Here is a 27,850-nt window from a genome sequence, read left to right as displayed (position 1 = left end):
TAGGTCAGCAACTGAATGTTTTGGTTTCTCAGGGCATTTTTTGTCGAAAAAGCCCAACAGAAACTCATTTGCGTATTACGCCACATCCCTAATGTCACCATTGTTTCTCACAGGGCTTTTTTGTAGGAAAAAGCCCAACAGAAACCCATTTGCATATTAGGCTACACCCCTGACACCAAGCCAGCCGGAACTGTGTTCCTGTGCGTTTCTGCTAAAAAAACCCCTGTCATGTTTCTAATGTCAGACTTATGTCCATTTATTCTTTGCTTCCTCCTGGACTGAATTTTTCTGGATGGAATTGAGAACTAGGTTTCCCGTCTCATTAGCAAAGCTGGCATCTCCAAACCTACTACACCTCTGTGTATCACACCTAATTCAATCAAGCCTGCTACTGTAATTCATCTGCTATTGCCATTTGACATCTGAAATCACCTTTACAGAAGAAGTAGAAGACTGCAGATATATACCCCCACTTCTCTCTGAATCAGAGACTCAGAGCAGTTTGCAGCTTACAATCTCCTATATCTTCTCCCCCCACAACAGACACTCTGTGAGGTGGGTGGGATTGAGAGGGCTCTCACAGCAGCTGCCCTTTCAAGGACAACTCCTGCGATTGCTATGGCTAACCCAAGGCAATTCCAGCAGATGCAAGCAGAGGAGTGGGGAAATCACACTTAACCACAACACCAAACTGGCTCTCTATATTTGTGTATAAAGTTTATATTTCTGGTACTTCATATTACATTTTGTGGCAAACATGGCCCAGCCTAACAAAGTGACATTTATGTCTGATCCGGTCCTCGTAGCAAATGAGTTCAATACCTCTGATCTATTGGTTATGCCCTTCTGTATGGTAGTTAGATGCTAGGCTTTTTCAGCAGCTGTTCCTATTCTATGAAATAGCTTTTCTGAAATTGCTAGGAAGGTGACTACTTTGTTGAGAATCCACAAACTTTGGAAGTAGGAATAGTTCAAGAGGGCTTCAGAAACAGCGACCTATATTAGTGATTTTGTTAGCTTTTAGAGATTTTAGAAATTGTATATTATTTATTTTCATTGAGGCCTGTCACGTCCAATGTCCCAAAAAAGTTTGAAATGATCTAGCTAAATATTTACTTCTGAATAACTGCTGCTGTTCTAATTATCCTTTTTTTTTGCATTGCTTATAGGTTACAGCACTTTCAAAGTAAAGCTAAATAATCTTTTCAACAACTGTATCTATCTGAGAATGTGGCATGCCAAGTATTAAAATGGTGGGGTGGCAGGTGAGTTAAATATAGATAGCCTTGACTTACTAGCTAAAGCCCAATCTGTCAGGCTTTTTGAAGGTTGTCTTGATACCATGTGGAGTTACAACATTTCATGAGTCTAGTTTGATCAAATGTTTGCTCAACTCATGTCAATATTTCTCATAGATCAAGGCTAATTCAGCTATGAATGTCAAGAGGATCAAGGTTATTTGAGAAACTCTACGTCACTCATGAGGTTTAAATTATCTGTTCTATTTGACTGGGTTTATGTAATCTGGTGGTTCTATGGCTTCTCTTTTGCAGCTGTGGGGGTTCCACAGTGATAACTGGGATTTTTACCACCATATAAAGCAACATCCATCTCCTGGTCTGAACTGTAACTGCAAGTGGAAAGATGGGGAAGGTGATGGTATGGACAGGTAAGTAATCTTGGATGTTGAGCCATTCACTTAAACTAACCGTGAATGCCATCTTAACATTTGCTGGTAACAGGGCTTTTTTTTTTTTTTTAGCAGGAACTCCTTTGTATATTAGGCCACACACCCCTGATGTAGCCAGTCCTCCTGGAGTTTAGAATAGACCCTGTAAGAAAAGCCCTGTACGCTCTTGGAGGATTGGCTACATCATGGGTATGTGGCCTAATATGCAAAGGAGTTCCTGCTAAAAAAAAAAAAGCCCTAGGTACATTTGAACATTTAGGTGAACTTATTTCTTAACAGAGATGCAATCTTTTCTTAGAAAGGCTTTACAGTAGTATTCCATTTACGGGCAGATCCAGTAACTAAAGTTTTCCTTCATGATCAAGTCCTTTTTGATTACCACATTTGGAATAAGAAAGTGCCACTTATTGCTTCCCTGATGGCAAGAAGGCCAGTGGCAACACTACTGTAGTTTTCTTTGGATATGAGAGCAAGGGAGATATATCGTCCTTGTAATGCCTGTATTTATAAATGTACTCTATCAGCAGATAATATAGTCATGAATCCTGCATCAGGGTCCCAAAGAGGGCAAGTGCACACCAATGATGCTTAGCTTCAGCTAGCCTTTCAGTTTGAATTACCTATTCCAAATTGTTTCTCTATCCATCCACTTAGCAGTAGGATGACAAATACAGATGGATATAATATTCTAGGACTGGAGAGGAATTCTAAATTATTAACCATTAAGGTTATTTTGTTGAGTTCCTGACTACCTACTGAAAAAACTTTAGACAAATCCATAGAGCAAACCTTATTCACAGTAATATGGTCAAAGCCATATTTTTGCAGGGCAAATTGTCTAGTTCGATTTCTTAAAATATCTGAAGTCACCTGCTCAGCAGGTTCCCTGGGATGGCTCCTACTGGCTTTCTGATTGTGGCACGAGGTGTGCATTAAACTCAATGGGAAATCCAACCTTGAGGCTGGCAATGAGACAGGACTATCTGATCCCTTCAACTTTAAGGGTTCTGAAAGATTTTAAGTTATTTTTTCTGTGTGTTTCATTATATTCTTTTGTTTTCTTTTAGCTGTGGCAATTTTTCTGCAGTTGCAGCTGGGTGAGTATCTTGTTGATTTTATTTGTGCCTACTGCAATTAATAAAACATTGTTTTCTACTTTCAGCTAAATAATTTATCCTGTAGTGTAAAAGTAAGCTATTTTTAATCTCTACTTTCAGCTGTTTTCTACTTTCAGCTAAATAATTTATCCTGTAGTGTAAAAGTAAGCTATTTTTAATCTCAATACATCAATAGATGATTATAAACTACTGGCTATTCATTAGCATTTTTCATTCTGTTAAATAATACACAACAGGGTTCTGTTCTGACCAGCACCATGGAGAGGAAGGGCTCTCCTTAACCCAGGACATGCAACTGACTTCATAGCTTCAGACTCTGAGTAAACAGGATTCTGCACAAGGATCTGGCTGCTCTCCCATGAGGCCAAACAGTCCACCTTCTCTGTTGTGCTCTCATGCAAGAGCAGAGCACCAGAGAGCATGACATCAGCTGGCCTGGGTTGAAAATTTAAATGTCAGGGTGTTAACAATAAGTGGAAGCTTTTTTAAGAAGCCATAATTGCTTGCTTCAGCACTTTGTTTGACTTTGAATCATGGCAAGTGCTTTCCTATGGTGATAGAGCACTTGCTAGCTTATATGAAAGGTTACACTGTATGATTATGGATTTCTTTACAGCTTTCCCACACTCTCCGTTCCTTAAGAATTAATTAGTCCCTTGTGTGCATGGTTTTCCATGCTGAAAGGAAGTAAAAAAGATAAATTGGTGATGGTGTAAAATGACCCTGCTGAGTTTTCAAGGCAAGTGACAAACTCATTTGGTTTGCCATTGCTGGATTTCCATGGTGGTCTCCTATGCAAGTACTAACCAAGGCCTACCCAAGTTCGGGTGAGATCTGGGTAGCCTGGGCCATCCAGGTCAAGCCAAAGGCAAAATAAATTTCACCAAAGCCCCCCTCCCAATTTTTCCTTTTCTTCTAGATGTTGTATATCCTTAACTGTTCGTTAAATGTGCCAGTGGTATATGGACTAGGCAAATTTGTCCAGGGGATCCTAATACCTGCTTTACCACAGTTAAGGAGGGAAGGAGAAAATTTGTCCTGAGAAGGAAAGGATTGTGGGGAAGTGAGAATGATCTTGAGGCTGGTACCTGATTTCTCAATTATGGGGCCATGCAGCCACTGAAATCCTACTGAAATCAGGGCCTTTTTTGTAGCAGAAACCCCTTTGCATATTAGGCCACAAACCCCTGATGTAGCCAATCTTTCAAGATCTTACAGGGCTCTTCTTACAGGACCTACTGTAAACTCTTGGTGGATTGGCTACATCAGGGGTGTGTGGTCTAATATGCAAAGGAGTTCCTGCTACAAAAAAAGCCCTGCCCATATAGATGGTTCTTCTTTTATAGTCACACAGAGATTGTAGGGTTGTCAATCCCCAGGTGGGGGCAGGGGATCCCCCAGTTTGGAGGCCCTCTCCCGCTTCAGGGTCATCAGAAAGCGGGGGGTGGGGAGGGAAATGTCTGCTGGGCACTCCGTTATTCCCTATGGAGACTGATTCCCATAGGGTATAAGGGTGAATTGATCTGTGGGTATCTGGGGCTCGGGGGGGGGCTGTTGTTTGAGGTAGATGTACCAAATTTGCAGCATATCATTCAGTGCCTCTCTTCAAAAGATCCTCCAAGTTTCATTATGATTGGATCAGGGGGTCCAATTTTATGAGCACCCCCAAAGTTCCCAGATATTTCTTGAATTGGACTTGGCAACCATAATGTTGTGATCTTTGTTATTAGCATCACTAGATGCATGGGTTTGTTTCCAAGCTGAAGAAATTAGGTTGATAAGCTAGAGTACTTCTGTTGAGAAGCAAGAAACAGCCTGCCAGTTTTGTAGGTTTAGTGGAAGATAAAGCCAGCAAGGAGTTATCCAGGATTACAGTTTTCAGGCTTGTCTCATTTCTGGGTTCTGAAGGGCTCAGGAAACACATATTTTAAAATCCAGACAAATCCTGAACTTCTTCTCTTACAGAAGGCACTTTATTTACAACCCATGGCAGTTAGCGGTTTCAGAAGCAAGAAAGCGCCTCATATTACTAAATCTTTTCCCTGCCTGTTCTTCATTTACTCATATTCAACAGAAGTTACTCAATGGGTCTGAAATTGTTGAAGTGTAAAAATTTGAAAGGGCATGCTCTCTCTCCCCCCCCCCCCCCCTAGAATCAAGTTTAGTCAACCCTTGCACCCTCACAGTTAGGGCTGCCAGCTCCAGATTGAGAAATTCCTGGGGATTTTAGGTGTGTATTCTAGGGACAGCTGGGTTTGGGGAGGGGGTGGGAATCTCAGTAGGGTATAATGTCAAAGACTCCACCCTCCAAAGCTGCCCTGTTCTCCAGGGGAACTGATCTATCGCATCTGGGGATCAGTTGTAATTCCAGGAGATCTTCAGCCACCACATGGAGGTTCTAGTGAAAACAGAAGCACAACAGTATGGAAGATAACTCAGAAACTCAAGAACCATCTGCAATACAATTATTGATTTTAATGTCTTATTAAACTTGTGTGTGCACTTAATTGAATAAAGAGCTTGTAAATTTTTAACAACTGCAATTTTCAGCTACAAAAATTAATTTTTTGATTTTTTTAAATTTTTCTGTTTAAGATTTACTATTGTGACTTAGATCAAACACCCCCCAAGTATACTTAGTATAAGCTCTTTATTCAATCAAGTGCACAAACAAGTTTAATAAGAGATTAAAATCAATAATCATATTGCAGATGGTGCTTGAGTTTCTGAGTTACCATCTGGAGGCTGGCAGCTCTACTTCATAGAGACCTGTGGGTGGGGTTGAAATCTGCAAGTGGAATTGTCAGCACCTTGCATTCACTGAATTTTAAAGGTAACGTGAAAAATCTCTCCACAAGTTAAAATAAGAACAAAGGTTTACTAGGGAGAAAAGTCAGAAACCTAGGACTAAATTTGGGTAGCTGGAACATCTGTTACAAAGAGAGATAATGGAAGGAGAAGCATAAAAAATAGGGAAAATCTAAAGCAAGTCATTATTTAAGAACTCTTTACTTCAATTGTATAATTGCTGAAGAAAGAACATGTGAGAATAAGCCTTAGGTGCAATTTTCATGAGAAACAAAGAGACTCAATTTAAATATTGCAGTTTGCTCATGTTAGGTAGAAAACTGATTAACTGGCAAACTAAAACTCTCCTTCAGTCCTACTGGAACTAAAAACAGAAGTTTTCAGTCTAACTCCAGTTAAACAAAGCAGGAGTCAAGTTGCACCTTTAAGACCAACCAATTTTTATTTAGAATGTAAGCTTTCGTGTGCACACTTCATCAGACGAGGAATCCAGCACAGTGAGCAAAGCCATACATAGCTGAGCAGAGCCATACATAGCTGGTAGACAGTGGCCCAGAATGCAACATGGTACAGATTTAAGAACCAATGACAGTGAAGTAAAATTATCTGGTAAGCAGTGGTTATTATTATGGTAGGCAGTTAGTTATATTATCTCAATGTGAATGCCTTCTCTAACTGAAGTTTGTTTCTTTCCACTTACTAGGATTCTTAATAATGGTTTAATTCTCAGTTGTGACAATGTCTTTTCTAGAGGTATCTGCCTAGGTTAGAGAAACAGATGGTTCTGTCAGTTTAACTATGGTTTTCTGTCTTCCATCCAGGCTCTGCATATAAACTTGTGTGCTACTTCACTAACTGGTCTCAATATAGACCTGACCCAGCTAAGTACTTCCCAAACAACATTGACCCAAATCTTTGTACCCACTTGGTTTATGCTTTTGCTACTATGAAAGATAACAAAATAGCTCCTTATGAATATAATGATGAAGATGAACTCTACCCTCAATTCCAAGCACTGAAAAAGAGGTCAGACTTATAAAGATAGAATCTCTCATACTTCTTTGTAAAATACTCTGCAGTTTTCTGATATAACATTTGTTTCTTTACAGTGATAGTGATGGATTCAGTAGTGATTTTTTTTTTAAAAAATCTAACATGTAGATCAGCTTTAACTATGACAAATTGAGGTTTTCACACATAACAGTGTTGATGGTTTTGAGGCCATTTTGTGATAATAGTGAAGGCTGCAGAAAGGAGTAGAAGAGAGTCACTTTTAAAACAAAGACCTTTTCCATTCAGGTTATTTGCCCTGATTAGAAAACAAGGGTCCCCCCCAGCCCCGTTTCCCAACAACATTGTAAGCATACAAAAGCTTATGTTCTGAATAAAACTTAGTTGGTCTTAAAGGTGCAGCTTGTCTACTGCTTTGTTCTATTGCTTCAGACCAACACGGCTGCCTACTGGGATCTATCAGCACTGTAGTGCATTCATGTACCTACTGGATTTTCCTTATCTTTCCTGTGATCTTTCCCAAACTTGCTTAGTTGTAGAATTTTGGGAAAGATTGCAGAAAATCTTGGATGGTTGTCATATGGGCAGGAAAGTCTGGGTTCTCCTGGTTCTGATTGTATGGCAGCCATTTACACTCCTCCAGTCCCTGCAGTGGCCTCACCACCATCACCAGGGGAATTCTTGCGGGATTCCTCCACCCCGGTAATTGACCTATTGATATAATGGAATATTGTAATGTCAATTACTGGCAAAAATATCCTCAAAAATGTTCCTGGTGGTGCAGGGAATATTGTAATGTCAATTACTGGCAAAAATATCCTCAAAAATGTTCCTGGTGGTGCAGGGGTGGAGGGGAATGGCTGCCTCAAGGACTGGAGCCAGGAAACAGGCTATTTGCAAGCCCTGTTGCCGCTATAATGCATTGGCAGCCAGAGCAACAATGTGTGGCTGTCATAGGAAAGCACTGCCTTGTGGAAGTCATCAAGGCTGCATCTCCAAATTTCATATGTCCAAAAAGCAAAAAGTCCTTTTAGACTTATGTATAAAGAAACCCTCTAAAAATGCAATGTGCAAGTATACATAAATGACAGGTTTTTGCAACATAAATGCTAGCTGATCAACTCTAGTTTTCCATTATCTTTGGAATATCAGGACTGAAAACAATGGCTACATGGTCTGTAATTCCTCAATCACCTGTAGATTTCAGCATAACCCAAAATACATTTTAGCTAGTACTTTGGTCTTGCTGATTTCTAGTTTTGAAAAAAAATTGCATGGAATAATTACTTTTTGCAGTGGTACTTTGGAGTGAAGCAGGATTATTGCCAACTTGTTATGCCACATATGCCACATATGTCTGCTAGTACTAGTACTTTGCCATCTGCTCCTGGTGGTGCAGGACCTTGTAGTGTGTATGGGAGGTACAAACCGGAAAAAACCATGATGTGTAGAATCAGACTTATAATCAAATTATGCTTCAGCTGATTGTAGAAGAGCAATGACTGTGAAGGACATAACGCCTCTTGTATGGAGGTACCTAATAGTGTTGGTGCAAACCGTAATATTTCTTATCCCCATACCTGTAGAATGGCATAATTTGGTACCTACTGCATCTTATCCGTGACACTCTTAATCAGTTAAATACTGGGTTTGATGCATTGATGTTCAAAACAGGAACATGCTTTATTGATAACTTCAGAACAAGACAAAATTTTGGGGCCACGACCCCGCTTATATGCATGCAAAGGAACACCCCCCCCCCCGGGCCCCAATATCAAATCACAACAGTTCAGCTTTGCACCAAACCCACTGATTGACCCCTGAAGAGTCCAGGTTTCTATTGTATCACGAGTCTCTGCCCCGCTTGCCAGGCACACACGAATGCTAGACCAAACGTGAAGTCCAGTACACAACACCGCCCCCCCCCCCCCAAGTTCCAAAGTACCTACACACATAGTCCTCTAAGTACTTTGGCCAGCGATGTTCCCTCTGTGAGTGTCGAGGCTCTGCTTGGAGAGGAGCTGCATCTGGAACTGGGCTCAGCGCAGCTGGAACTGTGGTTGGCTGTGATGGGAGAACAAGAACAAGAACACATGCCCTTGGAAATGTTACAAAATGAGAGTTTATGAATTTCTCTTGTGGTCACATCTTTGATCTTTAATGTTGCACACCTCACACATTGCTTGTTCCTGTGCATGCCAACCACTGATGTGAACCAATAATCACAAGTGCTGGTGTGCCTCTCACCTTTCCTTTCAAAAAGATGTCAGCTCTTTTATGACAGGTCTCTCACTCAGTGGTAGGAGCAATGCTGTTCTTGTTGAAGGACCCAGTTTCTCCCTGGCAGTTAAAAATTGTTAAATAGGAGATCTAGGAAAGACCTTTCTTAGCCTGTGATCCTAGAGAGAACTACCAGTCAGCATAGAGAATACTATGCTGATCTAACTCTGTATAAGCAATGGTCTAACTCTGTAGGAGCAGTGTCCTGTTATAACAGCCCCATTCACTTCCCTCCCTCAGAGGCAAGATTTTTCTTCCATTTTTCTTCCCTTTTAATGACTGAGCCACCTTAGTAATCTTCTTTGCCTAAGATCTCTGGCCTTTTCCACCCTGTCACAGTATGATATTTTGGCTGTTGTCTCAACCCAGGAACTGGAGAGAAGGACCAGGAGCCCGCTTTAACTTAAATAACTTAAATGGCATTTGAGGTGTTTTGAAATTTAAAACCCCCCAAAATATTTTATATAACATAGAGGAGAAAGGTCAGGTGAAATCAGGGGTTGAAAATTTCTGAGGTAACTCAATATAGATAACTCTAAGGTAAGGTCAGTACATGCAGAGACTTTAGTTCTTATGTTTCAGGCTAATGAGAGTTTCTTAAATATTTTATGTTGAGAGGCTTTTGTTCTAGTGTTTCCCCAAACACTCCAGTATACTTCCCTTGAGTATTCTCTGACTTTTTTTGGTTTCCAGAAGGCTGGTACACTCTTTCCAGTACCCAGATCCCTTCTCTTGAAACACCAGTACTTGTCTTGAGTTTTTAACTGACTCTTAAGGTCTCCAAAGGCAGTTTCAGAGCTAATTCCCTGTTTGACTCTGTCTAGATCTATCCCCTTTCCTTGGCCTGAATGGGAGTCTCTAACTACCTATTTTTCCTTGCCAACATTCACCAATTCTAGTGTCTGTGTTAAACTGCTCTCAATCAGGGCTGAATTCTAAATTAAAATCTCCTTCTCAGCATACAGCACTAGTGACTCTCTCTGCTCAGCTGATGCTAACTGATCAGATCTCTTGGAGCAGCCTGTCACTCAAGGCTCTTTGTTTCTGTGAAGAATTAACCCTTCACAGTCCTTTACCTGTTTGTATAGTACTTCTAAGCTTTCAAAAATGCAGTTCTTCACATCTGTATATTCTTTTCATTTCTATTTAACATTAAGAGACAAGTTCAGGAGGGGGAGGGAAGTGACTGTACTGTTTGTTCTATTAAGCATTTCTTTTTTCTTGCAGCAATCCCCACCTGGTTACCTTGCTGGCTATCGGAGGATGGAACTTTGGCACTGAAATGTGAGATTCTTTCTGTATATTTTATGTAGATGTTACAGATGGTGAGAATACTTTTGTTAACTACATGCAACCCAGTTCCATATGACTGATCATAACACGAGTTTTATTTTTGCTAAGTATCCAAGTGCTGTTGAATTCTAATGAAAGATGGAAACCTCACTACCCTAGATTTAGGAAGTTTCTCAGGTCTCTTTTACACTATGACCTTATCCTGATTTGTATCTGTTTCTGCCCCACTTGTTTTTGAAGCAAGGTGTGTATGCTTATGTTCAGACACCAAGGAAATGCCCTTAAAACACAGCATCTATTTTAGATGGTACTGCATTTTTCTATGGCGTCTGCCCTTTTGTTTGTTTTGTTAAAGTTTTGTACTATGTTTTAAGTGGAATATTTCTGCTGCACATCCTTTTCACCTTGTTGTCCCTGAGTACTGTCACAATGTGGTTAAAACAAAACAACACATGAAAGAGTGATCCAATTTAAAGGAAACTACAAGAGTTAAATAAACAAGCAGTAGTCATTCAATGACAAATTGTTTTATTTAAAACTTTCTATGCTGCTTTTCCACTGTACTTAGGGTCCCCAAGGCAGGGAACATTAAAACAAAATATTAAAACTATTGGAGGAATTACTGGAAGGCAAATCAGGAACTCAAATCAGTGTGTGGAGGATTGTTAAAGTGTAAGACTATTTCATCCTAATATAAACACAAAGATAATTAGTATAACAATGTTCTGAAGAGAAGGTATGGAAAGAAATTACTTCAGTGTTCCAAAAGCCAGGACTGCAGAGTTGCTAGAAAGCACAGGAAAAAACACAAGGCAGTGCATATCTCAAAATAGTAACATATCAGGGGTTTTTTTTTAAGGTGAAAGGAGGAAAGTGAGAAGAAGAAAAGCACCTTCTTGAAAAGCACAGCAGACCTTTCAAATGACAGGAATGAGTCAAAACATAAAAAACACCAACAGCTATGGCATTATTGTCTTCTTTTGTGACTCAGAGGCACATTCACATATCCCTTAGATCAAAACAGGCTTTATAAAATGTGAGTTATGGCTCAATTAACAGTAGGAGGTCAGCCCTTTAGTGTTCAGGTGTGTGAAACAACAAAAAACAAAAACAAAATCCTTTTGGTTTCAGATGCCAAAGCAGGTAAAAGAGCCTGTATGAAGGAGCTCCCAGTGATCATTAGCAGAAGGTTAATCATGAGGCTAAGAGTGAGAGAAGACGCTTCTGTTCAGATAATTAAAGACAAATGTAGTGGGATGCTGAGCTCAGCATTTCAGAAAAAAGGAACAGAACAGTTTTTATTCCATGAGAAATATTTTCATTTTACAGCTGTTTAACGTTATTATGTTAATGTTCAAAATATTTGAAAGCTCAACAATAGCGGCTGCATCAGATGATTGATGAGATACATCATCCACCCATATCTCATTATGAAGGGATACCTTGATGGAGCCAACAAAAGTAGTCAAAGTCTTTTATTAGAATCTAAAGAAATAATACTGGCCTGGGCATTGATAGTTTATGAAAAAAAATCTAAATTTTTAGATTCAGGGGTTGGCTTTACAGTGGCTTTCCTCTTTCCTTGAAGGTCGGGGACAAAGGGTCGCAGTTGGGGGGGAGCTGTCCCGGAGGTGCACACTTGACTGTGGTGTGCCCCAAGGGGCGGTTCTCTCCCCGATGTTATTTAACATCTATATGCGACCTCTTGCCCAGATTGCCCGAAGGTACGGGCTAGGGTGTCATCAGTATGCTGATGACACCCAGCTCTATCTACTGATGGACGGCCAGCCGACCTGCGTCCCGGAAAATCTAGATCGGGCACTATATGCCGTGGCTGAATGGCTCAGACTGAGCGGGCTGAAGCTTAACCCTGCGAAGACAGAGGTCCTTTGCTTGGGTCGCCGCAGTCCGGAAAGGGGAATCCCCCTACCAGCCTTTGACGGTGCGCCGTTGATAGCGGCGGACAGGGTCAGGAGCTTGGGGGTGCTGTTGGAGCCTTCCTTAAAGATGGAGGCTCAGATAGCAGCCGCTGCCAAGTCCGCGTTTTTTCATCTTAGGCGGGCAAGGCAGTTGGCCCCCTTTTTGGAGCGCGACGACCTAGCAACAGTGATCCATGCCACGGTCACCTCGAGGTTAGACTACTGTAATGCCCTCTACATGGGGCTGCCCCTGTCCCGAACTCAGAAATTGCAGCTGGTGCAGAATGCCGCGGCCCGGCTGTTATTGGGTCTCCCAAAGTGGGAACACATTCAGCCGGGTCTTCGGACCCTGCACTGGCTTCCAGTAATATACCGAGTCCGGTACAAGGTGCTGGTTATCACCTTTAAAGCCCTATATGGCTTGGGACCTGTCTACCTGAAGGACCGTCTTTCCCCGCACGTTCCCCAGAGAGTACTGAGGTCGGGAACACAAAATCTCCTTACTATCCCTGGGCCGAAGGAAGCCCGTTTGAAATCCACCAGAGAAAGGGCTTTCTCTGTTATGGCCCCTACATGGTGGAATCAGCTGCCGGAGGAGGTGAGGGCCCTGCGGGACCTTGTACAGTTCCGCAGGGCCTGTAAGACGACCCTCTTCCGGCTAGCCTATACCTAGCTTGAGAATTTTAATGTAACTTGCCGGACTTCTTTTATATATAGTTGAAATATTTATTAATATTTATTGATAACCATGGTTTTATCTGTTTTTATCTGTTTTAAATGCTGATCCCTTTATATGTTTAAATACTGTAATTTTGTTGGATCTATCACTGGAAGCCGCCCTGAGCCACTTGTGGGAAGGGCAGGATATAAATCCCAAATAAATAAATAAATAAATAAATAAATAAATAAATAAATAAATAAATAAATAAATAAAATAAATACTATCTTCCACTAATCTGCATTAAACCAAGCTAATCTGCATGGAAGATTTTGCATGCACTAATGGAAGCAACCTTTGCCAGAATCTATATTCAACAGAGTACAAAGGTGTTGGTGTCTTGTGAGACCCAGAATCACTGTATAGCTGTAATAGCATGAAAAAATAGGTTTTTGATCATGTTCTAAGACAATTATAGCATTTAATGACTGCTCACATCAAGGAGAAAAGTCCTATGACACAAGTCCTTGAAGAAAAAGATGGGAATTTTATAAGGAAAGCAGTGTTAGTAAACAGAAACAAGACAGATATGAGACTGCCAGTACTAGTCTGAAGCAATGGCAGAATTAGGATGGCAAAAGGAAAAAAGGACAGATATGATAGTGTTAATAAATTGAATGCACAGTATTAGTAGAATCTCTACCTTCTGTTTAATATATGTTTAATTATAGTCGGAATATCTATCTGAGTATAACATTTGAATATATAGACATGGAAACCAGATGCTCTACCACTGAGCCATAGCCTCTTCCCAAGGTCACTAAATTTTTGATCTAAGATGTTTGTGGCTGATGATGGAAGATGCAGTAACAGAGTAAGCAGTAATAATAGGATACACAGTTAAGTGGAAAGGGGGCACAGATAGTAACAACTGGCCTCACTTACTTGATATCATGAAACATGATAATATTTAGGAAACAGAAAGTCTCTCCAGACATGATTTAGTGACCAAGAAGCATTTTAAAGTCCCACTTTATTTAAAAAAAACACATTTTATAAAAAAATTTAATGCATGTCTACTTAGACACTGTGTTCATGGCTATTCCTAGGTAAGTATGCATAGAATTGCAACCTACTGAAAAAAGTGAGATTAAAACAAATAAACAAAAAAACTTTCCCCTGGATTGTGTCCTAAAGGCTGTCGTAAGTACTGACTGTAAAATCATATTTAAAGGCGGGGCTTTCCACAGGTTCACTGCTATGGTCTCCACAGAAGCTAATCGCAAGATCTTCATTGATTCAGTGATTGCATACCTCCGTAAATTTGGCTTTGATGGAATTGACCTGGACTTTGAATACCCTGGGTCAAGGGGCAGTCCCCCTGAGGATAAGCACCGATTTACTCTCCTGATTCAGGTAGGAACCTAATAGATGATGCACTAATTTATTTTATTTTAAAGGAATATACTCTGCCTTTCAATCAAATTATCCTCAAAGTAATTTATAAATAACAGATTATATACAACCTTTTAAAAACCAAACAAACAGCAGCCTTTGCAGTTCTGGCTGGTGGTAGAATTGTCTCCATATCTGGGATCCCTGGGAACCTGGTATTTGAAATGAGTGATCTTGTAATCTGCTAAAAGGGAAGCTCAGTTCTTGAAATTTCTTCTTGCTGTAGCTCATAACTGAGGTCCGGCTGATCTTGTGAAGTTGGCATTCTTCCTAAGGAGAGAATGCAACCTTCACAAATGTACTTTATATCAACTAGATAGCCCAATTGCTCCAATTATCTGCAAATATTATTGAAATCTGGGATCACTACACAAGTGCTCTTTCTGCTAGAAGGATGGCTAGGAGTAGAATAAAAGTTTATATCCTTGTATGCTGGCATTTGTTCAGATTTCACAAATACATAATTTGAGTCCAGGAGCACCTTAGATTTTCAGGATATACGCTTTCAAGAGTGAAAACTCTCTTTATCTGATATTGTCAGGGAGCTTTGGTTCTTGAAAGCTTACACCCTGTAGTGTATTGCGTTAGTACACTATCACGTTATTGCGTTATTACGCCATGTGGTATCACAAGCACCGCGCAGCCATGCAGCGGAGGCGATTGGGGGGGGGCAGTCCCCAGGCGACTCTGCGCAGCGCGCGAAAGGCTCTGCCTATGACCATCAGTGGCAGGAAGTTTGACTGGCCAGGATTGGACTGGCCAGCCTGGGAGGTTGTTCCGGGTTATGTATATAAGCGGGACCCGGCCCACGTGTTGGCTCTCTTGTGATGTGCCTCAATTAAAGCATGTTGCCCTATCATCGTCTCCAGTCTCGGTATATTACACACCCCAAAAATCTCCTTGGTCTCAAAGGTGCTACTGGACTTGAACTAGATCTTCCACTACAGACCAACACAGCTATCCTCTGAAATATATTTTGCAATATATCCACAACTGGTAACCTGTATGATTCCTATAATATTTTCTGTTTATATGTACTTGAGGAAAACAAATTAATTAAAAATAGATTAAACTTGCCTTGCCACAGAATATTCTAAGAAAAGAAAGCTGAAAAACAATCCAGTGTTTCTAATGATGGTTTTGAAGTAAAGGATTACAGAGACTATTAACAACAGTTCCACTGAAACCTTTCAATCCACAGTTAATCCATTAATTAGCCTTTCAGCTCTTGCTCATAGTTTAAATATAAATAGTTTCCTTATAAGTATTGCTCATTATTCTTATTTTACACAATAGGAAATGCTCACTGCCTTTGAAAAGGAGTCTGCGGAGTCTAGACTACTGGTTACAGCTGCAGTATCTGCTGGTGTAGAAACTATTAATGCTGGATATGAAATTGCTGAGATAGGGAAGTAAGTAGAATTCTCAAAACACTGCAAGTCTGATATACCCTGGCTTTTCAGCAGCATCACTTACTGGGTGTGTGTCCATTCCAAGCTCAGCAAAACCATGAGAAATTTATAGGCTTTAACAATACAGAAACAACTTTCAGTCATGGCAGTCAGGGTTTACAAAACATACCAAGGGCACCTCTATGCTACAGATTTAGTGCCAAAGTGGATAAGATTCTGGAAGGCTTGTGATCAGGTCTCCCCAATGGTTTTTATTGGGTGATTCAAATTTAGAATTTAGCTGCAGAGTAAGAGAAGGGTGCATTTAATCTTCCTCCTCAGTCTGCTAGTTTCTTGATCTTGAATGATCTTGCAGAGCAGCTATTTCTCCACTGCATAAAACATATAAGTATATATCTGAACATATATTTGCCCTAAGCAAAGACAAAATAATAATAATAATAATAATAATAATAATAATTTTTTATTTCTATCCCGCCCTCCCCGCCGGAGCAGGCTCAGGGCGGCTCACAACAGAAAACACACATTACATCAGTTATAATTATAAAACACGGTTAAAACAATTACAAAGTATTAAAATTCACATAACAGTATGGCGTTATAACAGGTTTCAATAATTTCAGAGTAAAAACATTTCAAGAATAAAAGCATTTCTAGCAGCATATCTAGTTTTGTCACAGTTTTTCCACTAATTTTTTCGCTAGCTGAAGGCCATCTTGAAAAGGTGGGTCTTACAGGCCCTACGGAATCCCTCTAAACATCGTATGGCCCTCACCTCCTCAGGGAGTTGGTTCCACAGTAGTGGAGCAGTAATAGAGAAGGCCCGGTCCCGGGTGGCTTTCAGTCTGGCCTCCCTTGGCCCAGGGATATTCAGCTGGTTTTTCCCAGATGACCTCAGTGCCCTCTGGGGCTCATATGGGGAGAGACGGTCCCTTAGGTAGGTAGGTCCTCGGCCATATAGGGCTTTAAAGGTAATAACCAGCACCTTGTAGCGAACTCGGTATGCCACTGGCAACCAGTGCAGTCCGCGCAGCCCCGGCTGTATGTGCTCCCACCTTGGGAGCCCCAGCAACAGCCTAGCCGCCGCGTTCTGCACCAGCTGCAGCCGCCGAATTCGGCACAAGGGCAGCCCCATGTAGAGGGCGTTGCGGTAGTCCAGTCTCGAGGTGACCGTAGCATGGATCACTGTTGCTAGGTCACGGCGCTCTAGGAAGGGGGCCAACTGCTTCGCCCGACGAAGATGAAAGAACGCGGACTTGGCAGCGGCTGCTATCTGTGCCTCCATTGATAATGAAGGCTCCAGAAGAACCCCCAGGCTCTTGACCCTGTGTGCCGCTTTAAGCTGCACACCGTCAAGGACTGGCAAGGGGATTTCCCCTCCCAAGGCACCGCGACCCAAGCACAGGACCTCTGTCTTCGTTGGATTCAACTTCAGCCCACTCAGTCTGAGCCAGCCTGCCACGGCTTGCAATGCTAGGTCCAGGCTTTCTGGGGCGGAGCCAGGCCGGCCATCCATTAGCAGATAGAGTTGGGTGTCATCAGCATATTGATGGCACCCAAGTCCAAACCTCCGGGCAATCTGGGCAAGGGGGCGCATATAGATGTTAAATAACATCGGGGAGAGAACTGCCCCTTGTGGGACCCCACATACTAGTGGGTGCCTCCGGGACCGTTCCCCCCCAATGGCCACCCTTTGTCCCCGTCCTTCGAGGAAGGAGGAAAGCCACTGTAAGGCCAATCCCCCAATCCCCGTGTCGGCGAGCCGGCGGGCCAGTAGCTGATGATCAACCGTATCAAATGCGGCCGACAGATCTAACAATATCAGCACCGCCACGCCGCCTCGATCCAGATGCCGCTGGAGGTCATCCACCAAGGCGACCAGCACTGTCTCCGTCCCATAACCCGGACGGAAGCCGGACTGGTGAGGGTCTAAGGCGGAAGTGTCATCCAAAAAACTCTGCAGCTGTAACGCCACTGCCCTCTCTATAACCTTACCTAAAAATGGTAGGTTCGAGACCGGCCGGTAATTTGCCAATTCGGCCGGGTCTGCTGTACTCTTTTTTAGGAGAGGGCGGACCATGGCCTCTTTCAAAGATGTTGGAAATTGCCCTTCCAAGAGGGATCTATTTATGATATCCCGTATAGGATATCTAAGCTCCCTCTGGCAGGATTTGATTAGCCAGGAGGGGCATGGGTCAAGGTCGCAAGTTGTAGGGCGTACAGTTGAGAGGACTTCGTCGACTTCCCCAAGACTAAGCGCTTCGAAGTGATCCAAGATAACACCAGAAGACAGGCACGGAGCCCCGGGTTCATCTACTGCATTCAATGTGGCAGGAAAGTCCTGGCGGAGTGACGAGATTTTATCTGCAAAAAATTTCGCAAAAGCCTCACAGCCTATTTCCAATTCTTTCATGTTTGGTCTGCCTTGGGGCAGAGTGGTCAGATTCTCAATTATCTTAAATAATTGTGCCTAATTAAACTAAATTGCTTCTGCCTCAGTCCTTATTACAATTATAAGGCTTTATACTTATGTTACACTCTTTTAAATGCATTTTACTTGTAGTTTGAAGGGTGTAACTCTGTTTAGGACTGCATTTTTAGCTTCCTAGAGATTGCATGTTTATTGTACATACACGTGTTTTATGGGTACACTTACCACATTCAGTAAAAGTATGGAGTGTCCAGTTACTGGGATATTTGGTTAATATAGTAGAGTTTTTGCCTAGTCATCAGGGCCAGATCTACATTTTTTTTGAGTGGGAGCAAGAATAAAAAAATGCACCTCCATGAGTGGTGTGGGGGGGGGGCAGCACCAGCGCTAGAGAGCTGCCTCCCCCAAGGGGGAGGAGGAACCTCGAAGCTGTTTTTTGCCTCTCCCTGTTGTGGATGGGAGGTGAAAGCAGCTGATCTGCCTTCCTCCCCATTTAAAGATCTTGCCGGCCAGCTGTCTGGCAGGGTCTTTAAATGGGGGGAAGGCAGATTAGAGGTGCAGGGCTGCTTTTGCTGCTTCTCCACCTTGCAGAGAGGGGGTGAAAGCAGCTGATCTGTCTCCCTCCCCATTTAAATGGGAGGGGAGGCAGATCGAGGGGTGTGGGGCTGCTTTTGCCACTTCTCAGCAAGAGAGAGAGATGGCAAAAGCCGCCAATCTGCGGGATTGCTGGCTTGCTCCCCCCACCTGCCCCCAAAGAATGCCCAATTTGGTGTCCCCCAGGTGGTACCTGAGGCCAATGCCCCCTCTGCCCCCCTTAGATCTGGCCCTGCTAGTCCTAGAAACATGATACTGGGTGCAGTAAATAAATCTCCCAAGCGATATACTGCAAAAAATGTAAACTTACATTTATTCAAGTAGATTCAGTTCACATTCAGGTTGCAGCCTAATCTGAAGAGTACTTTTCTTATTAGAAATTGCCAGCTTGGCCAGCATTATGTGTATGGGAGTATGAGGGCACTATATCTACAGTAGAGACCTACAGAGACATGTGTCTCCTTGGAAGACCATGTGTGAGAGAGTGAGAGAACAAAGGAAGAGAGGAAGGGTCAGAGGACTACTCCTATGTTAAGACAAAGAGAGGCATCCCATTCAAGGAGATCACCTATATGCAGCATGTCTAGGCTTGCTGGGTCACTCACTCCAACACCAGTGTCCCTAAAATTGTCTTCCTGGAACTGAACAGGCCTGGGTTTAGGGTAAAGCCAATGCTCCACATTTATCCCCAGTTTTGTAGTGGCTGAGGAATACATGTGTTTATTAATTGTGGATTTCAAGGTCTTTCTCCCTCACCCCTCCTTTCTATAGTATGCCAAGACTGAAATCTTTGACTAAGTGTAATTAGCCAAATATTGGCTCCTTACTTAAGGCTAATTTCTTTCTTAACCATAGTTTAATCCCAATTAAATTACTAGAGGGGGGGAAACTTACCTTAATTTATTAAGGGTTCTTATTAAGGTACTCCACAATTGTATGTCATGGTTAATTAAAGACAGTGGTGAGACTTCTTGCTTGAAACTTGGCGTGCAATTGAAAATCGTTAAAGGGGAGGTCAAGGAGTGTTTGAGCATTAAAGTTAATCAGTTTTGTGTCTGTCATGAATGACTTTTGGTTTGTTTATAATGTCTGATTTTAGCCATCAATCATTGACAAAATGGTTGAATTTAGAGTCTGGTACCTTAGTGCTTTCTAATTGATGTTTACTGTATTGTTGTCAGACTACTGGATTACATTAGTGTGATGACATATGACTTCCACGGTGACTGGGATAGTGTCACAGGATGCAACAGCCCTTTAAACTCAGGTTCTCAGTGGTGTGAAGATGAGTGTTTCAACTGTGTGAGTAAGCGCCTCTTTAATTACTATTCTTGTTCTTTCAGGAAGCTAAAAATATGTTGTAGAATTATTTTTCTTTTTGTTTTGGCAGAAATGTGCTATGGAGTATTGGAGGGACCAAGGTGCCCCTGCAGAGAAACTTCTGATGGGATTTCCCACCTATGGACGGTCTTTCAGACTTAGTAGCAGTAGTAGCACAGGCCTCTGTGCATCAGTGTCTGGGGCTGGTACTTCAGGGCCATATACGGAAGAAGCAGGATATTGGGCTTACTTTGAGGTATGAATCCTGAGAACATGGCAATTCATAATGGTACATTTGATAATTACTTATGCTTCCTTAGATTCTAATAATTTTTTTAGATTAATATTAGCTATTACTGATATGAAATAAAGCAATCAAGAGCTAACATATCAAATTTATTTATTTATAGTCTATTTTAAGATTAAAAACTCTTATAAGCCGAATCTCCTGTCATTCAAGAAAAGAGCCAACCACTAAGCAACTATTCAAGGCTTATTAACATTCCAGTGATAGGCTTCAAAGTCTTGTTAACAGAACAGCCACTCACCAAGCCCAGTCAGGTGGATAAGCAAGTAATACATTAAATCATCTAAAAGGGAGTTAAAAACTAGTGAGGGAAGAACCATCAAGCAAAATTGCACAGGCTCCCAAAAGGAGCCAGGGAAAAATAAATTAAAATAGAGACAATAGAGACAAATAAGGAATGATTTCCCGACTCCTCTAAGTACAGATAGCTCAGCTTCCTCAGAAGAAGACAAGAGGTAAAGGCTATCTAGGCTATCTAAATTAGTCAAGGTCAACCTTATACTAACCATAATGTATAATTCAGAAATACCAAAACAAAGAAAAGAAAAGGACCAATAGACTTAACAGCTGATGAGTGAAAACAAATTGACAGAATTAAAACAAATCTCCTCTGAGTGGAGCTACACCACCATCCTGCCACCCCAACCAGCACAAGCTAAAACTGTCAAAAATTTTAAAAGGAAAACAACAAAACAGATAAGACTAAGCTAAAGATTAAACAGTTTCCACAGAGAGCAACTATGCACACTGGAACGCCACCCAGACCAACTGGGAGTCTGATAAAATACATAAAATAAACACTCTAGAACTGTTGAACCAATGGGAAGAAAAGTTTGAAAGATTTGCAAGCCACTAAAAACATAAAAGAGATCACAAGCAATTTAAAACTCAATAAAAGTACACTCTGTGGAGCAGAGCACAATCAGAACACTATTCCCCTGCTTGGCTAGAACCAAAACTGACTGATTCATTTTGTTGTGTTAGCTGTTGCCTTTATGGATCTCAGAGTAGCTTTTGACTCAGTGCCTAGGCAAAGATTATGGGGCAAGCGGAATAAATAATCTATTGAATAAAGTGTCTACATTTTCTGATCTGACAACCATATGAACAACCTATTGCCCAGATGAGATGTGGTCCACCTGGTGAACTGACCAAGCTATTCCATTGAGTAAAGGAGTCAAGCAAGAATGGTTTCTAACTCTGTTGCTTTTCTCAATGATTTAAATTCTCAAATTTCTGGAGATGAATTTCACAAACATTGCCTGGCTTATGTTAAATTACCCTGTCTCTTAACATGTGGACAATACTGCTCTTTTTTCAAAATCTTTTGTTGGCCTACATAAGTTTATAGGTTCTTTTTTGGAGTATTGTTCCAATGAGGGCTTAGGTATTTATGTTACTAAGACAAAGGTTCTTCTTTTCATGAAAAAAAAAAAACTAATGACAAAGAAGTACTAGTGCTCAGTAGCAGGTCAACCCATGGAACAAATGGAACACTTCAAATATCTAGGAGTTATTTTTCAAGCAAGGCTTTCTTGGAAGGAGCACTTGAACTCTGTTATAAGAGTTGCCATGAATAACGGGAGGGCCATCTCAAGATTTTATTTCTTCTCTGGTGGCCGATATGTAGCAGTTGAAACATTTAATGCTAAAGTCATCGGGCAGGTGCTATATGCTGCCAGGATTTGAATGAGAGCAGTAACAGACAACACCAATAGACTACTATTAAGATTCCTATATAATATTTTGGGGATCCCTCAATGTGTGTCAGGAATAGCTCTGAGAGATGAAGTTGGGGATATGTCCTTTGAAGTGAAGGCCTGGGACAGAGCACTCAGTCTGAAAATCAGGATTCTAAAATCAAATCCAGAATCAAGTCTCCTCAGACTAGTCAAGCTGGACCATCACACACGTGACTGGGATAGGCTACTGGATTACAAATTATCACATTTGGGCATTACCCATGATGTAACAGCACAATGAGTAAACAAGAATTGATGTGGTTCATTAGAAGACATTTGAAGGGCTTTGATTATGAGACTATGGTGATTAGAGTTTACAGAGTGTGTTCATCTTTCTCAGTAGTCATTCTCCCTCCAACAAAAATGCCATACTATCTAACAGAGCTAACCTTCCCAAAGTATAGAAGGGCATTTATGCTTGCATGCCTGAATGCCCTACCTTCAGCAGTGATGCTAGAAAAAGTCAATGGAATTCCATATTCAGATAGACTCTGTAGTTGTGGCAACAACAGAATCAATTCTGTGGACCATTTTTTTGCCCCAGATTTTCTGATATGAGCTGAATTGATCTGTCCATCAAACCAGTCCTCCAATCTGGGGTGACAATGCATCATGACGTTTTCGCGGCAGACTTTTTACAGGGTGGTTTGCCATTGCCTTCCCTAGTCATCTACACTTTCCTCCCAGCAAGCTGGGTACTCATTTTACCAACCTCGGAAGGATGAAAGGCTGAGTCAACCCCGAGCCGGCTACCTGAACCCCGCTTCTGCCAGGATTGAATTCAGGTCGTGAGCAGAGTTTAGGACTGCAGTACTGCAGCTTTACCACTCTGTGCCATGGGGCTCATAATCTTTTTCTTACACTCAGACAAAGTTAGATTCAGGTGGGTAGCCATGTTGGTCTGAAGCAACAGAACAAAGTTTGAATCCAGTGGTACCTTTAAGACCAACTAAATTTAATCCTGAGAATAAGCTTTCATCCAGTCCAGTCCAATCACACCTTTATTGGCATAACACAAAGAGATATACAGAGACTTGTCAACCAAACAACAATCAGATATGTCTGTTCAAAACATAAAAGGCTAAAATAAGATTAAGATCACAATAAAACCTGCTTAGAATAATTTTTGACAATTTCAGCTTTAATGTGCATGCACACTTCTTCAGATACATAAAAACAGTTCCCCTCAAACCTTACACATAGGTAGGGAAGTGGGGGGAGGGGGAGTTAGTTGCCAGGATGGGCTAGTAGAGTCATGATGTATAAGTAACTGAGCAATAAGTGGCTAAGACTGAATTAAGACAGTTGGTAAAACCTGTGGATAGCAGCAAATTAGCATACAAATAAAAGAGTTAAGAGAAGTGAGATTAAGATTGAGTTCAGTGGGGTCTTGCTGATGAACTCAAACTTAATTCTCACATCTGTTTGTTAACACTTGTATTTGTATGCTAATTTGCTGCTATTCACAGGTTTTGGGAAAGGAAAGATCCCCTGTGCAAGCACCAGTAGTTTCTGACTCTGGGCTGACCATTGCTTTCACAACGTTTTCACGGCAGACTTTTTAATGCTTTAATCCAATTTTAGCTATGTTTATCTCTCAGTTACTTATGCATTTTGACTTTAACTAGCCCTTCCCAGCAGCTACCCCCCCACCTGTGTGTAAGGCTTGAGGAAGTCTGTTTCAATCTATCTGAAGAAGTGTGCACACACATGAAAGCGTATACCCAGAATTAAACTTTGTTGGTCTTAAAGGTGCCACTGGACTCAAACTTTGTTCACTCAGATAAAGTGGAAGGGTTCTTGCAGCATCCATGGATATCATCATGGGGAACATTCCTGTCTGTTAGGAGAGGAAGGTTTGTAGCAATGCTTGCCTCCCCTAACCCACACTGTGATCAATAATCATTCATGCCCTACTCGAGAATTTCTGAGTCTTTTCCATTGTTCTGTCTCTAAGAGGGAATGGAAGCCCCACTGCCAGTCTGAATCAGGGACAGGAGGAAATGTGGGCACTGCACTGTATTCTGGCAGCTTGTTCATATGTCAACCACTTACTTGTTTTAAGACAAATCTACTCTTTTGGCAGGTCTGCACTTTTCTAAAGGAAGAGGGCACTCAAGTGAAATGGCTGGATGAACAAAAAGTTCCATATGCCTATAAAGGAGATATTTGGGTAACTTATGATGACATTTGCAGCTACAGATACAAAGTAAGACTGCTTTTTGCTTTTTTGGCTTAAAAAAAATCTTTAATCTTTGTTTAAAAAGCTTGTTGTACCTTGGCCAACTCTAAATAGTGGTCAGTTTTCTTGATGATGATTTTTTTGGAGGTAATTGTTCTATGATTTATTTTTTAAATGGACGATTTCATGTTCCAAGGAACTGGAAGATATTAAACGTCTTTCTTTCTTAGGTCAAATACTTGAAAGAGAAGAACTATGGAGGTGCCATGGTATGGGCTATCGATTTGGATGACTATCTTGGTACTTTCTGCAATAAAGGAACAAATCCTTTAATAAGTGAACTGAAAAGATTGCTTGAAACAAATGGTAAGAGAGTGCAACGGAGAACCTATACCTTAAATACTTAGGAGAATCAGTAACCTGATAGCTCCTCTAGGATCTGGATGGGAAACAGTTGTAGGTGTAGAAAGTTACATCCCAAATAGGTGACGGGACTGATGTCCCTCTTGCTAGCTGTCTCCTCCCAGTTCTCATGAGATGGACTAGCTATATCACTGCACTAAAACAGCAGAGCCTTTCCAGTCTTTTCTAAAATTTCTTTTTTGGGGAAGTTTCCCTTTCATCTAGAGTCACTGGAGAGAAACTTCATATCTTTTGAGAGTGGTATCAATTTCTGAAGCTGGACATGAATTTGGAAATGGGTCTAGAGAACAGAAGGAGTCTGGAATGGAGCTTCCATTTCCCTCTCAGTTACATTATCCATGCTAGCATAGTGGGGAGTGTGTGTGTCTGCCTATAGCTCCTTCCAGATCCTCTTGATACATGCATTTTGGTGAATTGAGTCAACACACATATTCTCCTTTAATTTACAACTTCAATGTCCCCATATTCCCTCAAAAAGCTGGGATTCTGTTAGTGTGTACTGAAGTTGTACATACATAGGAAATACACACGCTGTCTCATTCATGCAGAATTGCAGCCATGTTTCCATTAAATGCAGTTGGAGATCCAAAACTGAACATCTGAAGAGGGCTTAGAAATGCAGGACATCATCTGTATATTATCATTTATTCCTGCACACACACACAAAAACTAATCAAATTCACCTTAGCCTGGCATTTTAGACAGATTGGGTGATTACAAACCGGCACTTTGGGCCGACTCAGAGTCACCTCTGAAATCGACCAAAAAAATCCCTCCAGATGGCAACATCTGCTGCCCATCCTCACCCTGTCCTCCAGGCTCCACAGAGCAGCTCAAAAAGCTACCACTTTCAAAGTGGTAGCAAATCTGTTTGGAAGCGGCAAGGCGGATGCGAGGTGACTTGACTGTGTGAAAGCGCTAAGCTGCCCCAAGCTGTTTCCACCTTTTTTCCCCTTAAAAACTGTCAGGAGCAATTGAGTGTGTGAGTGCTTGAGCATTTAACTTGTTGGGGGAAGAAAGAGTGGTATAGCTTCTGAGGCAGGTCTGCATCTAGAGGCGCCCAGCTGCCTGGCAGACGGGATGCAGGAGCTTTGCTGGGGAGCGTCTGGAAGCTTTGGGATGGCTCTTTTTGAACTGGCCCAATTTGGAACACCTCCTAACCACCCCAAACTGCCTATCTATTAGTAGCCATTGTTTCCCTTTCTAAATCCCCTCTGGCCCTGTCTCCTCAGCTAGGTTCTAATAGTACCTTGTGCTATTCTATATTTGTTAATTACAATATGTATTAGCATGATATGTATGATCTCTACTACTCCTTACTTCTCTTGTAAACATCACTGCAGAAAAGAGGAGATGAGGTGGGTGAAGATAGGAAGGTCAGATGGATAGCTGCCCTAGCAGTGTTCCAAGCTGGTAAAAGTGAGAATAATGAACACTTAAAGGGTTTAAAATGCCATTTTAAGGATATACTTCATTTTTTCAAATTGCTTAATGATTAACTTTTCAGGTTGTTTGGCTCCTTTTCAGTGAAGGCCAGTGAAAACTGAATCTTAATTACAGATAGTGTTTGTTTTGGAAGGATGAAAACTGTTGAGTAGAAATTATAATGTTATGCATTTACATATACACACACATATGCACAAACTAAAGTTCCCACTCCCAAATTAATTGCCTTAATTTTGAGGCAATTGTTTCAGTCTTAAATTAAAGGAAGAATAGAACTAGCAAGTTTCCAAGGCTATGATCTCCTTGATGGTAGCCTTTGCAGTTTAGGTGACTAGATTAGAATGACACAGCTGTTATGTTGTTTTGACACAATTCTATTTGCCTGTTTCAGATCCTATTGTGCCAAACTGCCCTCCAGTTGATCCTCCAGTGACACCTCCAGTCGATCCCTCTACTCCCCCTCCAGTTGGTCCCACTACTCCCCCTCCAGTTGGTCCCACTACTCCCCCTCCAGTTGATCCCACCACTACCTCTCCAGGGAATCCAGGAGATGAAAACTTTTGTACTGAGAAAGTGGATGGCATGTATGCTGACCCAAAAGACAAATCAAAATTCTACATTTGTGCAGGAAACCGCACATACCAACTCAGTTGTCCAGCTGGTCTGATCTTTAATATTGGCTGCATGTGCTGTGACTATCCAAAAAATTAACACTGCTCAGATCAAACCCACTGTCAAATTCTTTTATCCTTCTATAATACTGAGAAGTAGCCAACTTCTGGAATTCTATTAGAAAACTAATACATTATTTGTCTTACCTGCCAATATTACTGTATAAAACCTAGCTTGGGGAGCAGCTTATAAATGATAAATGTTATTAAGTATTGTTATTGTGTCACTAAGAGGCTATATGTGGTCAAAATCAGGTCACTATAAAGTTGTTCTGTGGTTGCTTTCATGCTTTGTGCTTTCGCTGGTCACATGGTAGTCAAGTATGAGTGGTTCCATCTTTAAAATCTTGAGTGATTATGTACACTGAACAACCATGACTGCTGTACATCAAGTTTAAAACAATCCACAATTAAAATGACCAATTTAATACAATTTGATATTTTTGTATCTTTGCAACTGTTTTCCCCTTTTACCTGCCTTGAAGAGATAAGGTGGTTCAGGATGGGTGCTAACAGGGAAAATGCAGTCCATTTCAATTTGTGTTTCATGGTGTGCCCAGTTTGTGAGCCACAAACCATTACAAACTTTCAAGAGCTAAATGAACATGTTTGGTTTGTGATGCAGCATATTAGAGATACCAAACTCACAGAAGATCTCCAGTTGACTTTCTGCCATCTAAGTTTGGTGAGGATTAGATTTGCAGGTCTGAGTTATGGTCCCCCGAAGAATGTGCCCCATCGTCCATTGTTTCCAATGGAGGGGGAAGCAAAAAAAAAAAAAGCAAGAGCAATAGAAGCCCCACAGAACAGAATCAAAGTCTCCAAGAATCTCTGCAGTAGAAACTGAAGGTAGGAGGCATTTTTGCAAGCCCAGCAGAACCAGTTCAATGCTTTAGTGCCTAGTAGAGCCCAGTACCATTGTGGCAATGCCAGATGAACAGGACTGATGTCTAGGAAAGAATCACACTCCAAGCAGGGAGGGGGGGCAGGGTTGAAGCCAAGAGGAACCAGTGCAACGTGCTAGTGCCCAGCAGAACCTAGTGTCAATGTGGCAATGCCAGCTCAATCACACTCCAAACAAGTGGGCGCC

At 41.5% G+C, this 27,850-nt stretch overlaps 1 protein-coding gene across 1 annotated transcript; it reads left to right on the top strand.

The window, feature by feature from the left end:
• The first annotated feature begins 1,522 nt into the window (after window positions 1-1,522).
• LOC132566400 (acidic mammalian chitinase-like) lies at window positions 1,523-27,193 on the top strand. Its single transcript, XM_060231406.1, has 11 exons — window positions 1,523-1,669; window positions 2,758-2,787; window positions 6,438-6,642; window positions 10,135-10,191; window positions 14,028-14,193; window positions 15,529-15,644; window positions 19,851-19,971; window positions 20,060-20,245; window positions 24,125-24,247; window positions 24,451-24,586; window positions 26,481-27,193. The coding sequence occupies exons 1-11, from the start codon at window positions 1,645-1,647 to the stop codon at window positions 26,798-26,800; spliced, it is 1,485 nt and encodes a 494-aa protein (XP_060087389.1). The 5' UTR covers window positions 1,523-1,644; the 3' UTR covers window positions 26,801-27,193.
• The last annotated feature ends 657 nt before the right edge of the window (window positions 27,194-27,850 follow it).

The sequence above is a fragment of the Heteronotia binoei genome, chromosome 2, assembly GCF_032191835.1.
Source record: "Heteronotia binoei isolate CCM8104 ecotype False Entrance Well chromosome 2, APGP_CSIRO_Hbin_v1, whole genome shotgun sequence".
Classification (NCBI taxonomy): Eukaryota; Metazoa; Chordata; class Lepidosauria; order Squamata; family Gekkonidae; genus Heteronotia; species Heteronotia binoei.
The sequence above is the reverse complement of the archived record's forward strand: the minus strand, read 5'-3'. Positions and strand labels throughout refer to the sequence as shown.

What these genes read in the sequence shown, in the direction of transcription:
- LOC132566400 (XM_060231406.1), top strand. Translation starts at nt 1,645, where the DNA reads ATGGGGAAGGTGATGGTATGGACAG. An exon ending in AAGATGAGTGTTTCAACTGT is followed by an intron (nt 19,972 to 20,059) that starts GTGAGTAAGCGC and finishes TTGTTTTGGCAG; the next exon opens with AAATGTGCTATGGAGTATTG. An exon ending in GATATTGGGCTTACTTTGAG is followed by an intron (nt 20,246 to 24,124) that starts GTATGAATCCTG and finishes CTCTTTTGGCAG; the next exon opens with GTCTGCACTTTTCTAAAGGA.